This window comes from Larimichthys crocea, chromosome XXII, assembly GCF_000972845.2.
Source record: "Larimichthys crocea isolate SSNF chromosome XXII, L_crocea_2.0, whole genome shotgun sequence".
In the NCBI taxonomy this organism is placed as follows: domain Eukaryota; kingdom Metazoa; phylum Chordata; class Actinopteri; family Sciaenidae; genus Larimichthys; species Larimichthys crocea.
Window position 1 is genome coordinate 14,130,955 of NC_040032.1, and position 18,293 is coordinate 14,149,247.

An 18,293-nucleotide genomic window follows, 5' to 3' on the forward strand; every position below is an offset into this window, starting at 1 on the left:
TGGTTTGGGTTGTTGTCTTTAAATAGATTACACTTAATTACTACAATAAGTCCAATTACTTTGCCCTGTTCATCACCCAGATTCATCCTGTTGAATTGAGGCTCCGCCGTGTCAAAGTGACATTACAGCAGACCCTCCCCCAGTAAGATTAATCCTATTTAAATACTGCTGCGTTGTGCATGCAGCCGATGCTGCGTTGCTATACATGTTACGTAATACAGCCGTACAGCTGAAGGCGAGTGGCTGTCACGACTCTGCCAGGGAGGAGGTTGGGGTAAAAGGGGGGAAGGGTTGTATGCCCCCCCCTCCCCTGTAGTATATGTGGCACTGTATACATCCAGTGACCTTCCCTGATTGTCAGCACAGCAAAGGTGCTGCAGCTGAGTGATGTTCACCACAAAGATGTGCTGCCCTTGTGTTAGACAATGCAAAGAAGACACTCAGAGACACTGGAGAGGAAGAATCTGTAGATTGCTGTGTCACTGGAAATCTCCGCATAGACTCGCTCTCCTCAGCACCCTCCCTCCTCTGTCCTCTGCCACACATTCGCCTCCTGCACTGGCTCAATTGCTCCCAATGCTACATCTTTGTGATGGGACACTGTCCAACCACTGGACTGGGCGTCTCTTTGTTCTGTCTGCATGCACGAATTTGCTTCAGGTTGTGTTTCAGCATCAGTGCACTGCGGCTGATGTCAGATGGTGCATGCACGGCAGTCGGAGCATCTTCGGGATGCCGGCGCTACACTCAAGGTTTTACCGCCTCGTTGCTGAGGGAGAAGCATATTTATTAGGAGATGTCGGTGAAGGGTGAACAAGGAGGGAGTGGGGGGAGGAGTAAGAGATGAGAGGGAGACAGGGGGAGAAATGTGAGCATGTGAATGCGAGAGAGGGAGGTAGATGTGCATGCAGAGGGTGGAGCTTAGCATCAGGCAGTTCCCTCTGTCTTCCTTTCTCTCCTGCTCTCTCTCTGCTTGCAGTTTCCCCTCATCCATTCGCTACAGTTGGGAAGGTACATCCGCAGTCATTTCATCACTTTTTCTTTCAGTTCTCACTTCAGCTGATCGCGTGGACGGCTTCTCTTGTGCTCTTATCTGTATGGACTATCCCTCCCTCTGTCAACAGTGCAACAGGGGCTATCTTCAGACGCCGGCGTGCTCACTCTGGAAGCGGTGGTTGGGGGTGGGGGGGGTGGGGTGAGAGCCGGGACCGGCCTGTTGTCTAACAGCACCTCTTAAGAAGAAGAAGAAGAAGAGGGGGGGTGGAGAACGTGAAAAAGGTGGGGTGCGGGGAGAGGGGCGGCAGGGAGAGGAGTTCGGAGTGGACGAGGGGTGGAGAGGCTCCGGCTGGGAGAAGAATGGTTATGCCGGCTCCTCGTGCACTGGTCGCGCTGCTGCTCTGTAGGCTGTGTGTCATTCAGACACAGCCCTGCCTCTCCTCGACATGAGCCTCGTAGGAAGGGTGTCCTGTTCCATGCTCAACTGCTTTGTAAGTCCACAGGCTTTTATTTTGGTTTTTGTTTGTGAGTCCGATCTGTGATGGGTGTGTGTGTGAGAGCCCTCCCCTCACGAACTTGCCTGCTCCCGTGTGTGTGTGCCTGCCAATCGGTGAAGGATGGGGGGTGGGGTTGTCGGTCGACACACGTGAGCGCTGCGGTTATCAGACAGTAGTCCACATACAAATAATTGAATTACCAATCTGTCTTGGGTGTGATGGTAGAAATATTGTATTCTTCTCATTGGTCACCTCTGCTCTGTCGTATGGATGGCTTTTGGCTGCCGGTGTGATGATTGACATGGAGGAGAGAACTGGCCTGTCAGGAGCAGGACGTGGAACATGTGTGTGGTGCTGGGAAGGGAACACGTTGTGCAGTTTCAGCCTTGGGGTGGCGAAGTGTGTTCACTGCAGTGGAGAACCTGCATTGAGCCGTTTATGGTATCGTGATGTAGGACAATGTTTGTCTTAGTTTGAGACAAAGGGGTGAAAAGGTTTAAGGTTCGAGAACAACACTGTGTGGCCTCATGACTCTGAGCCCAAATTAAGTGTTAAGTTATCCTCTGAACTTTCAGTGACATCCTCAGTTCACTGTCTGGGCCTGTTAAAGTCTCCTTTTCAACTAAACACTAAATTATCTCGCTTTCATCTGCAAGCCAACCCCATGTTATTGCTCTATACTAAATATGATTTTGGACTTCCCAAACTTGGTAAAGATATCTCAGATTTCTTTTTTTTAAGGCTTTCTTTCAGTAATTTTTCTAAGAGTTGACAAACTAGCATCTGGTAACTGTGTCATCATTCGTCATTGGGTTGAAATGTAATGCTCATTTATACAGCACTCACTAAAATGGTTGAAACATTATGTAATAAAAACATGAATCTAAATAAGCTAAACATTTTAGAACAAGACGATGAGCTTTGTGAGGCTGTACTACTAACATCAGCATCCTCACATGATCACAGTGATGACGTTACTGTTCAGCAGGCATAATGTTTGCCACGTTGACCATCTTAGTTTATATTTATAATGTCATTACTTTTGCAGGTGTTGGGTATCAGACAAAGTTACAGAGTCACCAATTTCAGTTTATCTGGAGGGGGGCATGAATATGTTTACAAAGTATATCAGCATCCATCCAGCAGTTGTTGAGGCATTTCACTCTTAACTACAAATGTTATCCTCATGGTGACATTAAAGGAAAAGTCAGGGGATCCAAAGAGTCTTTAGGATTCATCCTCTGGGGACAATGAATGCCCCTTAAAGAGTTTTCATTTAATAGAGGTGACCGGCGAGCTGACCAACAGACAGACATTAACCATCAATGTCTTGAGCCATGGCTAAAAATGATCGTACCAATAGGCAGTAAAACACGAAATGGAAATTAGTAAAGTAAAAAAACTTCTAGACAGCATTGAAGGACAATGTGATGCTAACAACAATACGCTAATACTTGGAAACCTCAACTTTAATTTCCAGAGAACGTGTTGGTCATAAAGTTACCGGGTGGTTCGGGATGAGTGCAGCTGCTGGTTCCTCTTTCCCGTTCCTTTGTGACCAGACGTGGCCAGGCTTTACACAATTTATGATCTCCCTTCAGCATGTCTGTAGCGCAGCTGAGTCGGCAGTTCCCCTTCTGCGTCACTGTCTGTATAATTTAGTATCGACGTCCGTCATTACTCAACTGGACCACAGCTCTGTCTGTTTTCTCCTATTGTAAGAGGGCTACAGCAATGCTGCTAAGTTTTCATCATCGTGACGATTGCTGTGATCCAACAATGGAAAAAAACATCTCCAGTTACTGTTCTTTCCACCTCCAGTATATCATGTTTATCTCCCTCTGCGATATGTTGTCTGCACCAAATGGAACTATAAAAAGCCTAATTGAATTGGTTAAGATTTTTCCATGACTCCACGATTATATTATACCCACTGGCTAAACGAATCAAGGGTATAAGTACAGCCAAAAGCTTTTTCGGGGATGTGCCTCAGGGCTCTATACCTCGGTGTATCCTCTTTGATACCCATGTTGGGTCTGGTATTGGTGTCTGAAACCAAGGCAGTAACAACCCTCAGAACCACACAGTAGGTGACCCGGTCACTGTGTAATGACACAGAGGAAGCTATCATGACCACAGAGTCCTAATGGGGAACAAAATTCAACCGAATGACACAGACCAGGTCATATATTTTTTTTCTTTGCTAAGAAGAATAGTATCAAATAAATAAGAGGATGACATTTTTGGGTTGTTTTTGGCAGTATCTGTCGTCTGTACTGCCTGCACAGAGATCTTTGGTGGTTCACCATCTGTTGCCTTTCAATTGTAAAAGTAAAAACCGTTTTGAAACACAATTTCTCTTATTTGTATTTAGCTGTTCGTAGTAATGTTGCAAAATCTGCAAAGTTGCAGATTGCAACTAACTCAAACTAATGCAAAACTCAACTCCAGTGTTTGGTTTGTCCAATCTGGGCTACTGTAGAACTACTGTTACTGACTGTAGAGAAGGAGACGCACTCCCACTGTAGACATAAACAGAAAAACACAATGATTCTTGTGTTTCAGGTGATTATACACTATTGATAACATATAATACTCAATGGGTTAGCTGCCTAAACTGGACCTTTTTGAGAGGAACCATTAGACCTAAACGTGCCTGTGAAGTTTACTTTTCAGTGTCACTCCGACTTTGTCTGCTTCAGATAAATCCCTCAGGATTAGACTGACTTGAGAGTGATCTGTTTGGACACGGAGGTCTATGAAATATTAACATAGTCGAAGAGGACCGAGGGGAAGAAAAGTGCTTTTGAAAAGATTCGTGATCCTCTGCCATCATTTATTTTCTAATTGGTTTTCTGTCCTCTCTGTTCTTCCACCGTCTTCTTACTCCCTGACACCTCTTTTTGTGTCGTTCCTCATGATGTTTCAGGTGAATAAATGAATTTCAGACATATAAGCACATGTTCCCGACATATTTAGAAGGTCACCTCTGCACCAGTGCGGTGATTCACTAATCTGCACAACTCTGGGACAAAGCATCGGTCAGATTAAGTAAATAATCTGTTGAGTGAGGACCTGCAAATTGTTTCCAAAAGCTTTAGACAGAAAAGGGGACTCTAAAAAGAGGCTGTCGTATCCATGGCAACCAGACACTTATTCATGAAGGCTGTGCTAGTGTCTTTTTCAACCGCTCTACCTGCATGTTTTTGTGCATTTTTATCACTGTCTCGCACGTAGAAACGTCTGGAAAACACTGATTTTAATGCATAAAAACGAGCCCTCCTCATGCCCATTGTTCACCTGCTTTGTCAGGGCCAGCTGCTAGCTGATGGTATCACGGTGTACGGCGGTACATGTCATGAAGATATTACATGTGTTATCCACTCTGACATTAATATTTGAGGAATATATTAAGGCGTATGCTTGTCAGCTCTGGCTTTTTTTTTTGATTGCCGGGTTGGACGGAGGTGGGGGAGGGTGTGCGGAGGCTCACAGCAGTGACGAAGCAAAAACGTGTCGGGCACAGGACAAGCTGTGCTCCATCTTTGTGAGTCGGATGGAAGTGAGAGCATTTCTCTTTTTCCTTTTTTAATCTTCTGTAAGCTGATTGTCTGTCTGCAATGGACCCCCCCAAAAAAAAATATAGAACAGAGGCGGCTCACTGCCTGTGTTTCTAAATGTAATGACAGCGTTTTAAGCCAGTTTATTTTGATCAGTTGTGTGAAGTGTGAAGGTTGTTTGCAGGAGAGGATTCACTTGTTTAAGCGTCTTCCTCTAAACTCTGAACACTGCAGACATTTCTGTCCCTTTGTTGTCTCTTCAGGCTGCCATAATCGCCTATCAGGCAACAATATGAAGTGTTTTATCTTCAGGTTTAGCAGTATAAGTCTGTCTGAGTGTATAGTGTCACGAATTTATGAAGCAATACAACATCTACACGACTTTTAGTCAGCAGTTTTAAACCTTTTTAAAGTACATTGTGTTCTAGCCGGCCTCTCAGAGGAGTGCAGTGTCAGGGCTGCTCCATAAGAGAATTGAGTAGATGGTGCCAAGTATCTAGCAGGTAGTGCAGCACAAGATCTATAGGAACCACAGAGTGGATGGATTATTGATGGTGTGTGTGCGTGTGTGTGTGTGTGCGTGTGTGTGTGTGTGCATGTGTGTGTGTGTGCGTATGAATGTACGTTCCTTTCATCTGATTAGGATTGACTTTCATTGGCGGGGGCGGTTCTGTAACGATAGCGTCTCCTGTAATTTATGACCGCTGTTTGGCAGGCCTCTATAAACTTTATTCCCTGTAAAAATAAAATAAAAAAATAAAAAAGCAAGCTGAGTCTGTGCCTGCACGGTGGTTCAGACTGCCCAGCAACAGTGTGCGTGATCAGCCTGTAACGGAGCGACCGTCGCCGGATGCCCCTGACTGATGGCCACTGTCATGATCCAGTCACTTTCAGGTGAAAATGAGTACAATTGATGACGCACAGCTGCCGCATCGGTCTTGACGCTGAAGGCTGACTCCGGTCAAAGGTCAAGAGATTAGTGGGGTTGCATTGCAGAGGGATTTGGAGGAGTTCAGACAAGTCTAAAATTGAAGTTCTTGGTGTCGAAAATAGTTTTTTTTTTTTCATCTCCACAGCTCACCTTGAGTTTTGACTGCAGTATTTCATAGCGAGATTTGGTTATGCTGCTTTCCTGTCGTATTGTAATTATGAGCAGCTAAGTGGGGGGAAAAAACTGTTTACGTAATCTTCTGAGTTTGAATTTTCAAAGGAGTTTGTGACAGCAAGAGTCCAAAGTGTGAACAAATGGTGAGCAACACACCATTTCTGGCAGTTGCATGTACATAAAATCCAATATTACACTAGCTAATTTAAAAGGAGACATGCACTGTTTCTATCTGATTTCGCTTGTTTACAGAAGTAGCTCATTCAGACGTTTATATTTTAAAATAATACGTAAACACTTCCAAGTCGGACTAATGCGAGGTTTTATTCTTTCCATCGTTTGAATGCAGCATTACACTCGAAAGACGCTTCCACCTCTCCTTGACCTTTGAAGTATGTCTTTACATGGAAGCTTTAACGTGAACATAAAGACATCATTTAGAGGAAATGGAGCCCACAGCGATATCAGACGGCACTTAATGTTGGAGCATCTTTTAAGGAGCGTCGACAGCTGTTTGGCACAGCCTTGACATCCACCTCCATGGCTGCCATCAGCACTGCCATTTATTACAATTTATGGTGTACACGTAGCAGGTAGACTGTCCTTTGTGTGATTTAACTCATTCATTACAGACTTTCCATTCCTGTAGTAAACCCTCGATACAATTCAAACACGGCTGAAGCAAACGATTCTCCACCTTATCCTAAGAACTTGTCAGTTTGTTGTCCATGAATTGTTTCAGCTCAACTCATTTTGCCTTTTGACTTCTTCAGTGGGCTAAAACAGACCGAACTTGTTGCTTGACTTGATTGCAGTATGAAGGCAAGGGCATATTGGTAATTTAAACCCTTTAATTTTATTTAAATTGGTACATTTTCAGCATATTTGCTTGTCCCTTTTTCTTTAAAGAGCTCCCCCTCCTTTACATCCAGAGGTGCAAATGTCACTTACACAATACGCTGCTGTATTTCCTCATAGTTGAGCCTAAGCGTGTGACTGTTTATCCTTTGTCAACAAAGCTCTCACGTCACAGAAACCGCCTTTTTGAAATCAGATGGTGACAAGTGGGTGACATGGAGAGGAAGGGTTGTCACTGTAGGAACACTATCTCCATCTGTTGCCAATGGGTGGTATCCTTTATCATGTGGTTTACCCACCAGCTTGGACCTTTGGATGACATATGTAATTATTGTAAACATGGCAGGAGGTCTGCAGGGTGAAACATCACGGGGGTTTCCTGCTGTCATGTATGACATTTTTGCTGTGTAGTTTGTTGTCTAATATGAGCAACCTGAGTCAGTAGATGTAGTCCACTGATAGACTACATTCTTCCTCCCCCGTCAGGTGTCTGTTGCGGTTTTCATTAAGGAACAGCAAATGACATACGGCCACACTCAGGTGGAGACGCCAAATCCAGCAGAGTAGCAAAGGTAGCCGTGTTCAGGGAGCCAGAAAACAAACCGGGTTCACCCTAAACCTGCTGCAGAAATGAAAGAGAGATGAGATGAGACAGAGACATTCCTGCACAAGTCACGACAGATCATAACGTTAGAGACATTACTTCATGTGTAAGCTTTAAAATTGGGATACTAGTATACATGCAAATATGGAGACACTTTAAGTTATTAAGTGTTTTTTTATTTTACAAATTATCAACAGAGGATAAAGGACAAGGGCATGTTCAATTTCATCATTTGATTACTTTGTCCCCTTCTCTCTCTCCAGTGATTGAAGGTTGACCTACATGTAATGAAAGTGTTTGTTCAGTGTGCGAGGGCACTCGAAGCTGCAAGGACAGGGGTGACCGTCCTTTTTGTTCCTCTTCTCTTTCTCTTCCTATCTCAGCTGCCGCTTTTCCTTCTTGAGGTGTTCTAATTTTAGCCAAGCCATTTGTTATAACCCGACAGGAATCCCTTTGTATGTGTAACTTATCACAAACCTTTTGAAATGTAACATTAAATTACATGGCTCACACAGCGATAGAAACATTTGGCTATGGCGTATCAACCCAGCAAGGAATTGTTCAAACTCTGGAAGAAAGTCAATGTCACTGCATGACTCATGAAAAACAGCTCAAGTGTGTAAAATACTTCACTAACTCCCTGGTATCTTTATTTGCACTCGACTGTAACATGCAGTCACAAAGTCTACAGCTTTTTGGCATCCGTTGCCTGGTACTGTCTGTCATTTGCACATGCAATAACTCCCTGCACAGAGCGAACACAACCTGAATATGAGATGCAAAAGTTGCATTTCTCCTTCAGCACTTATTAATCAATGAGTGGAAATGCTGTTTAGGATTGGGTAGTAAACATTTTAAAGTAACGAGGGAATGAGCCCCCTGTTTTAAAGTGAATTTGAATCTCTAGTAGTCAATATTTAATCTCCTACATGATGCCAATCAGTTAGCTGGAGATTGTGAAATTCCACCTGCCCAACATCAGAGGCTGACTATCCTGACAAATATTTATATAATGTTTATATAATGTTAACTTTGGGTTTGATTCTCCTTCAACTCTTTTTTTCTGCTATTGTAATCTTTACTGCTGCGTCGTCCTAAATGATGACAGAAGTATTTATCCGACCACCTCTGCACTGTGTTTGTGTCTGACAGGGTGAAGAGGGGCCTCCCAGCCTGGAGTATATCAAGGCCAAGGACCTGTTCCCCCAGAAGGAGCTGGTGAAGGAGGATGAAAGCCTTCAGGTGAGCCGAAATAGTTTTCATCAACTACCGCTCGAGAGCACAGCCCCATCCGCTCTGACATCCAGCTGCATGTCGGCGACCAGGAGCTGGAGAAAAGTCAGAGCGTGGCACTCGTGGGATTATGACCTCATCTCCCGTCCTGGCTCCTGGTGTAGCGCTCTGAAACACCACTGCATGGAGTGTGATTGCCAGGACATTACAACAAGAGTCACAACTCAGCAGGCTCGATGCCAGACACTGAAGAAGAGATGATGACACTGGCCAAGAAGAGCTTTTTTTATTTTTTATTTATGGGATTGCTCTGCCGATCAGCGTTCAATACACAAAGTTAATTAAACAACTCGGTGGAAAACAAAATATTTGCATTTTAATTAAGGCACCGCCCTCGCTCTGCAGATAAGACACCAAAGAAACAAAATTATCAGTATTTATTTAGCAAAGAGAATAATAAATTTGTCTGCCATATTAAAGTGGAAATGGAAAACATTTTGGCTTTAACTCGTTATGAAGCAAATGTTGATGCACAGTGTGATGGCTGTAGAATAATGACACATCCACGCTTTAGATTTGTTCCCTACAAACCTCGCTTTCGCTTTACAAGTCTATCTGTCACCAGGCACAATATTTCCGGTGGAAAACAGAGTCTCCATTTGTGAGAAAATTACACCTTTTTTCTCCCAAACTGTGTTATTCCTGTCAACACATGCCATTACAGTATTCTTTAGCTTGTTTCCAAATTCTATATTAAATTGGGACGAATTTCATTGACTTCTTCAGTGAACGTGCTTCTTTCTTCTGATGTTGAGCATTTTTTACCAGAGCTAGACTGAGCAAAACCGAAAACAGTTCAGTCTTTGCCACAGTGGCACAAATAATAACACCGCTTTGAAATGTGACGGGAGAAGTTGAAAAGCTGTGTTTTTTTCATTTTGTATGCAGTTTTGTATTTATGCAAGATCTTAACAAGAACAGAAGGAAGTTTTGAAAGCAGGAAGTCGCCGAAAACGATGACAAAGCTTTGGTGTGTGAAGTGTGAAGGGGCTGAGGAAGGTGATTCATTCCTTTCGGTAGTAGTAGCAGTCATCAAACAGATTATTAGATCACAGTTTCCAAATCACCTCTTAATTACTCAATTAAAGAATTAAAGTTTTATCCCTCAAGGTTTAACCTTTCATCCTCTCAACCTCAAATCTGCATGTCCTTCATTCCTTAGCTGCCCACAAACTGTCAATCCATACAACACTAGTCTTGTCTCAGTGTTGCCTCAAAATTTAGTCTCACTGTGAATCGGACACACCCTTTTTTAATTCTCAACTTATTTACGCTGCAGTAAGATTTCTGATTTGTAGGAGTGTCTCTGCTGTCGGGCTGTGTCTGAACAAAGCACACACACTGCAGAGGATAAAGGACGAGACAGGTTAAAAGCATTTAGTTCACTGGAGTGAGAGGGGTTTATAAAACTATTTGACAATGGAGAGATGCCAGTGGCAAAATTGTGATTGGTAACTGTGTGGAGTGTGCCCTCTGCGGTGTTGAGTCCGCGCTCTCTGGCTGTCTGCTGGTTAATGGAGCCGAGCATCAAGTGTCTGGAGATGTGGACAAAGTGAAGGTGGAGGGATTTGGACAGCCTCGGGTCACGAGCTGATGTTTCTGTTTTTATGATTTTCAATCGAAGCTTGTTTCCACTTGGGTTGCAATGGACTGCAGGGAGCATCGACCTGCTCAAAAAGGCTGTGCTTCACTTTTATTATTATTAAAGGGTCGTGCATCAGAGGACTTTCATGTCAAAGGTCCTGCTTGATTTCTTTATTTGAATCACTTTACAACTATGTTTTTGCACTGGCCTCCTCCTGCATTCACACATGCTGCACACATTGTGTCTCTGTTTTTGTGCATTTCTTTGTGTGCACGCACACCCATGATTGTGTCTCTGACAGCTGATGCACCTAAGTGCTGCTTTCCCGCAGGCAAATTATGGGCATTCCCTACCCCGCCATATTAAATACCCCGCTGCTGCCTCCCCCCTCCTGCGTGCGTGCAAGCTGCGGTGCATGCTTGCATTTGTGTGTGTTTGCACACGTGCCTCTCCTCGCAGGCAGGCTGCTTTAACCGGAAGTCACGACTCGCAAGTCAGAGAGCGTTATTCACGGGTCTTTCTCTCTCTCTCTTTCTCTCTCCCTTCCCCTTTTGGTCTTTCTATTTTTTTCTAAGTATTTCTGCTGCTGAAGGCTTCATAGAGCAAACGTGACACAGTATCTTCTGCTGCACTTGCTGGCTTGCCGGTGACTCATGCGTCTACTTTTGGAGTACTGCTTGTTTAATGCAGCTCTCAGTCTGTACAGCATGTTAACTATGGCACGCTCAGCAGGACACTATAGATCTTTTCCATTGCAGAGCAGCACACAAACTTAGTGGCTGTCATCGCAGCCATTTCTGCTGCTGCCGAGGCAGCTCATGATAAATGCAAATAAGCTTTAGATTAACCTTTTCTCCTGTGTCTCTGTCACAGTCAACAACTTCCAGCCGCGTTTGTCCGCCTGTCAATTTAAAGTTAAAGTTGGCTGTGTTTCTAAAAGCATGCCAAATTTAACTGTCGGATTTTAGATATTCCATTTTTAATAAGTGCGGGTTGCCAGGGGGCCTGCAGCACTATATTTGGCTCTGTTGGTGTCTGAGTGCAGAGTACTACGTGCTCCATTTCCCAGGTTAAAGCTGTACTCTTTCCCTGCACCGACTCCCACACACATTTTCACTTAGAGATGAGCAACAGCAGGTGCAGTGATAAATGTCAGGGGTTACGTTTATGTTTTTATCACAAGCTCTCTGGACCGACAGTCGTCAATAATCTGATGAAATGACGGCTTCTAACCTCTTCCCAGTTGACCGTATTCCAAGACTTGTTCTGGTTTAGATTTATTACACGCACTGGCTCTTTTTTGGCATGAGCTGAGTGCACGTCGACGTGTGTTTGTGTGTCTGTTTATCACGTCCAGCTCGTTCGCCCTGTCCACTAACTAAAGCTGTTCTCTTAACCGAGTTGCCTAATGTTGTTTCAAGTAAGCCCGATTTTTCTGACATCTTACCATAATCCCACCATCTGCCCTGCTGCATGTCCTCTTTTAACATGCACCACTGGGTCCTCCTCTGCGTGACTCAGCAGTGCATGCTAATGCAGGATGAGGTAATGTTGTCTCCAGGCAACACTGTTGTCCTCGCTACTGGCGACCAAACAACGAGACCTGGGTTGCAATTCGCGGTCCCCGATCACTATGATTATGTTAGAAAGTGCTGACTAAGATGTGTGAAGAGGTCATGTAAATGAGGAGGAAATGAGGAATGAATCGGTGAAACACAATCCTCGATTTGTCAGATGAGAAGGAGGGATGTCTGAGCAGTAATATATCTCTCAGCAGACTTTCACATGAGCCAGAAGGGATGTTTTCTTTTTTTCTTTTTTACGCTCTGTACATAATGTTATAGCTTAAATCCTCCTTACCGACAGCAGCCATGAAAGGTCATCAAGGTTTAAATCCCTTAAAAGAAGCAGCTCCTGTAAGTAATACATCACAAGCAGCATTTAGCAGAGTGGTCAGGGTGAACGAGGCTGACCGCTCCGAAAGTGGTCAGCCTCGTCCATTTTTATACGAGTAGAGACATTGTTCAGAAGTTGGCAACTGCAGCCGTGTGTCTCTTCCACGTGGTCGGCTTTTAAAGCTAATGCTCTGCCTCGGAGTGAAATGAAAAATGTTTTCTATTAACCTCTGTTGGGAACCAATTATCTTAATGTAGGGGTTGAAGCCAAAGCAAGAATATTAATGGACAGTTCGGGATCCCTCGCTGTACCGTCAGCACTGGTGCAGACAGCCCTCCCCTCCCAGCCCTGCCTCTTGTATGCCTGCTCGCTCATCCAGACTCCCCAACAAGCCCTCTGTGTTCACAAATGTCCCTCTGTTACTACTGCGTGCTAATTGGACAGCTACACGATCACACTGTTCCCACCCCCTCGTGCCCCTTTTTGTCATGTTTGTAAAGTCACTCTGTTATTCTTTGAAAAATGTCAACGCTGTTGCAATTATGATACTTGAGTTTAATTAACGATACCAGAACAATTCCTTTCATATTTCCCTTTTTAGTTAAGAAGCCAAACTGTAATTTTGTTTAATACAAATCATCTCCATGGGGTCTTGAGTTGGCAAAATTCTTTTTCTTGGTCTTTGTTTTCAAGCATCTCAAAGCTTCTCTGTTGACTAGTTAAAATGTTGTTGTTTTTGTAGCCACGTTAACAATGTGGCTTTGGGAATGGTGATTGGGGTCCCTTTGTGGGGTCCAACGGTCAGCTTGTTGATCCCCCACCAAACATTCAAGACATTCCCTGACTCTTCCTCTAGTGCAACAGGTCCAGTAAACTATCTCATCTACAAGACATTCAGTTCCCAAATGTTGAATCCTACTGACTCTTGCTCTACAAACGGGTGTCTTACCAAGATGTCTGACCCAACACCTGATTACTCAGTAGATCAACAATCAGTAGGGTTCATCAGGTGCCTTCAGTAAGGCGTGCCATTGATTGTACAAGTCTCTGACTTCTGCTGACTTCAAGAAGACATTCCTTCATTTGGTGTTTTGATGATGATAGCGGTGAACACTATCTACCATAGTCCATAATCTTCCATAGGTGTTCAACTGAGTGGAGATGTGGAGACTGTGAAGGTCTATCATATGACTCACATCATTACCATACTCATCCATCAAACCATTCATTGACCCCCACATGTCCTATTGATGGGGTCATTGTTGTCCTGGAAGAGGCGATATCCATCAGGATAGAAATGTTTCATCACAGGATAAAGGTGACCACTCAGAACGACTTTGTATTGATTTGTGTCGACCTTTACCTCTTAGTGGACCCAAACCACGACAGTAAAATGACCCCCACAGCATGACGGAGCCACTAGATCACCTCCCTTTAGGGGTCAAGCTTCAGGCTGTCTCTTGGTCGCCACACATGCTCTCGCCAACTTGTCAAGAATATGTTAATGGTTTTAGCTCAAAGCTATGCCCTAGTTAATGCCTACACTACCCTAGACTGTGTAAATGGATGTTGTGATTTTACTCCCAGTAGACCCAACAAAGCGTGACAATAATCAGGGCTTGGTGTCATCTTTTTGCTGTTTTAAACTTCAACAATCTGCTTGTTTTGTGTCTCTACAGGTGCCATTCCCAGTTCTTCAGGGGGAAGGGGTGGAATATCTTGGCCACGCCGATGAAGCCATCATTGCCATTTCTAACTACAGGCTCCACATCAAGTTCAAGGACTCGGTCATCAACGTGAGTGCCAGTCACGGACAATTAAATGCACACAGAAAATTCACTTCAGTCCAAATGGCACCAGTGTCTGTGTGATCTCTGCTGCTGCCATGCCATTACAGAAGCCAGTAGTAAGAGAGAGGAGGCTGTAATGTGTAGTTTGGATGGACGCAGGCTTTTTCCCTTCCCCCATATAAATTTTATAAACACATAATTGTGCTAACAAGGCAAATAAACCAACCAAGTATTTTACATGGGGCACACGTAAGGTGGTTATAGTAATATCCCAGCATAGCTGGCACGAAGTTGTTTGTACCAGGATCGTACCACAGGAGTAGCGGGTCCTCTGATCTTCAGGCTGGGGGGGTTTAATGTGACATCTAGGCTCCAAAGGCCCGGCCTCTGTTGGCACTGACGTGCAACAGCTCGCTCCTGCTGACGTCAGGCCTCACTCAAAGACAAACAGGCCAATTGTTTGCATTCACTGGCAGCAGAATTCCTCCTTCTTTCCCAAATCCCTGTCATCTTTTCCAGAAGGGTTCAGCTTCTGGAAAAGATGACAGGGTTTTAAAAAAAAAAGGAGGTGGAGGAGGTGAGGGCAGATCACCAGGATGTTCAGGACAGCTCCACGTTGAGTTACTTTAGCATCAGATTAACGGTGCCTATCAGACTGCTTTCCTACCGTGCAGAGTCCTGCTGTGACTCCCGCAGCACAGATGAACTGTGTATGAAGGCCAGCAAAGCCACAACCTCTAACCCACAATCCCCTTCACAACTCCTCCCCTGCATCTGAGCTGTTTTCTTGCCCTTTGCTCCCGTCCCATGTTTGTCTTTCTCTCCATGATTTCCATTCGGCTCGGTCATGTGCTGCAAGTAGCACGCTCCATGATCCACTCAGTTATCTTTCATCTTTCGACCTCTTTGATGTTTTCTTTCCTGTTAACTCTTTAATTTCCTTTTGTCTCCTGAATTTTTTTTTTTTTTTTTGGTTTAATAGTTTTTCATTTTTCCCATTTCCTCCTCGTCTTGTGTCTTCCCTCCCTCCTTTTTTTTCTCTCTCTGTCTTGTGTGTGTGCTCCATGGTGTCACTGTGTTTTAGACCTACCCAGGTGTGGACAATGAGATATCTGTGAGTACCATATGATAAAAAAAAAACACCACCCTCTGCCTCCACTGTCTAGACAGCTTAAGTCATTCAGCTCTTTTTCACTTTGAGCGATTACAGAGCACCGGGGACAAATTGTAACTTACATTCAACTAACACTGGGTTAATTGTAATTTACTGTGAAAGCACATTGTAAAATAACTGGTGCAGTGTGTGTTGCCTGACCTTGAGAGTTAATAAAGGCATGAAATAGTATTTTCTCATTCATACAAGTGCTGTTGCAAGGTTTGAGCAAAAGTAGGCGATTGCATAACAACGCCTTCATTAACACCTCCGTTCACAGGATAACTTTAAAGCTTACAAAGCTGCTTGTTGGGTATCATAACAGAGGTGCTGCAGAAGCCTTCTTCTCCTCCACACTGAGGCTGAAGCTGCACTATGTGTATCTAACCCGGACTGAGTCTGTACTAGACCAGAGGGTGGTAACCTCTTTGCAGATGTGCCGTCTGCTGCGAGAGCACACCACGAGGCTCATCACACAATGCTCTCTGTCTCCCCCTACAGGTGCCTCTCAGGCTGATAGAGGGTGTGGAGAGCAGAGATATGTTCCAGCTGCACATCATCTGCAAAGACTCCAAAGTTGTCAGGTAATGGAGAGCACACACACGCTCAAGACGTCATAGTAATCCTGCAGGCAGATTGATGCTGTTATTAACCACAGTAAATTCATTACAGCGGTCTGGTATGCATTTGAATGAATAATACAATAGTTCTAGGCTGTGAGGAGGCAATTTATTTCACATGCTGCAACGTTTAACCTTTATTTTATCCTCACCTCTCCTCTTGAGTTATGAAATGTTTGTGTCCTCGCAGTTAAATAGGGCTATCCTCACAGGTGGAAGTACAGTACTCACATGCTCAGGTGTTACCAGATGATGAACAGAGATGTTATTAATAATAGTTTAAAGTTTGAAAAGCCACGTAAACATTATATTGTGTCTGTCTTTTAATCAGCAACAACAATATTTTGCTTGTGCAGTAATGCAGAAACGATCATTAGTCAATAGAAATGTAATCTGGAACAATGAATTCATTGACTGTTTAAGTCAAAACATCAAACGCCGGGTCGCCGGGTCCAGCTCCTCAGATGTTTTTATATCACTGTGAACTATTGATCCAACAACACGAGCTATTTACGAGATGTCACCTTGTACTCTGAGAAATTATGATAAGCTTTGACCAATAACACATAAATTGTAAAAAAAATATTGAGAGAATAATCAATTCTAAAAATAAACATTAGTTGCAGCCAGACCCAGTACTGTAGGTGGACATTTAGATGATCTCCGCACCTCCCCTGCTGCATCTTGTCCCCTCGCTCCTGCAGTTGCTGCCTGATAATAATTAACATAATTTGTTGTTTGCCGCAAAGTAATCCAATATTTTGAAATCTAAAAAAGTTTAGTACTCTGTACAGCCAGGCCTTCCACCCATATACCTACATAAAGGTGGAGCTGCATGAGCGTGAAGATGTAGACGGGTATACGACAGATTAAAAAAAGGCTTACTGTGTAAATTTTGCCTTTTGCATGGTCTGTGCAGATGCAAAGCCGCGTCTATGAAACCCCAAAATCGCAGCATAGTAGTCGCTATACTTTTTATGATCTTTCAGGAAGAAAGTGTTACAGTTTGACTGTGAAGCTGCAGGCAAACTCCTGCTGCTGGTTACAGACTGAAAAGCATAAAAATCGTGCTTTGACTGATTTATGTCAAAACATTTTCCTTCCGCTGATGGCACTTGTTGAATCGGAGCTGTTGATTTCATCTTTTATTGCTACATTGCCAAGATCAGACAGATGGCAAATATATAACTACCTCTAAGCATGCTTGCATTTGCTTAAAAAACACATTCAAATAATAGTAATAAAAAAAGGGCTTTTATTTCACAGTGGACTGAAATTCTCATCTGTTCACGGACATCTGTAAACTTCAAAAGCAGCAAGGGCCTTGAGATTCCCAGCAACAGATGTGCCAGCGGCGTCTTGGTTCCTCATCATTAAACAGCCACGTTATTGCCTCCTGTTTTAAAGGCTGGAAAATCACTAAACATCTGAAGAAATTAGCTTTTTTTTTTTTTGTTGTTGTTGTTCTTCTACTCCCCAAATGCATGAAGTTGTAACAAGATATTTTGCTGTTGGATCTCTAATCTTTCTAATCTCCACAGATGCCACTTTGCAACGTTCAAGCAATGCCAGGAGTGGGTCAAGCGTCTGAACCGGGCCATAGCACACCCGTCCCGGCTGGAGGACCTGTTCGCCCTGGCCTATCACGCCTGGTGTCTGGGAGGCAGCGCTGATGACGAAGACCAACATGTTCATCTCTGTCGCCCAGGTCATACAAACACACACAATCAAGACTCAGAAAATTCAGCTCGATTTGACCTGATTTATTTATTTATTTTTTAAATATTGATTTGTCCTAAAACATATCGCTCCCTCTGCGTGTGTGCAGGCGATCACGTGCGTCAGAGAATGGAAATGGAGGTCAAGAGGATGGGCTTCGACACGCAGAACGTCTGGAGAGTGTCAGACATAAACTGCAACTACAAGTATGTCACAGATACTTTACCACAAATAGCACGACACCTCTGAAGCGGCAGATAGCTGTACAATACTGTCACTATAAAGACTCATCACGGTTGCTCAGAGGGTGAACGGTGAGCGGCGGCGTTTCAGAGAGCTTTTTGAGAGCTGTGACAGAGAGTAGGGCTTGAATCAGGCTGGACTTTAAGACACTGTAACTACACTGTCGCCAAAATGAACAGATTGTGTGACCGACAGCTTGTGTGTGTTGGCAAATCTCAGCAGTGTCTGTCAGGACTCTGTCGGGAAATGGGAGTTTTGAATTTGTGTTGAGTTACATTAGTTTTGGAGAAGTCGAGTTGGATTTAGGTTACAAGAGTACACTGAACACACAAAGAGATTTTCCACAGTCGTCATGTGATCATTCAATTTTATTG

At 43.8% G+C, this 18,293-nt stretch overlaps 1 protein-coding gene across 5 annotated transcripts in view; it reads left to right on the top strand.

The window, feature by feature from the left end:
- Positions 1-18,293, top strand: part of mtmr4 (myotubularin related protein 4) — a 39,949-nt gene that overhangs the window by 10,425 nt on the left and 11,231 nt on the right. For 2 of the 5 annotated variants that reach the window (XM_027273376.1, XM_027273377.1), the window contains exons 3-7: positions 8,773-8,862; positions 14,074-14,190; positions 15,839-15,921; positions 17,499-17,665; positions 17,786-17,882. In XM_027273376.1, the coding sequence (XP_027129177.1) occupies positions 8,773-8,862; positions 14,074-14,190; positions 15,839-15,921; positions 17,499-17,665; positions 17,786-17,882 (554 nt within the window). Of the gene's footprint in view, positions 1-1,296; positions 1,488-8,772; positions 8,863-14,073; positions 14,191-15,234; positions 15,299-15,838; positions 15,922-17,498; positions 17,666-17,785; positions 17,883-18,293 lie in introns of those variants that run through there. The other 3 variants (XM_027273378.1, XM_019274953.2, XM_027273379.1) reach the window with 3 other exon arrangements.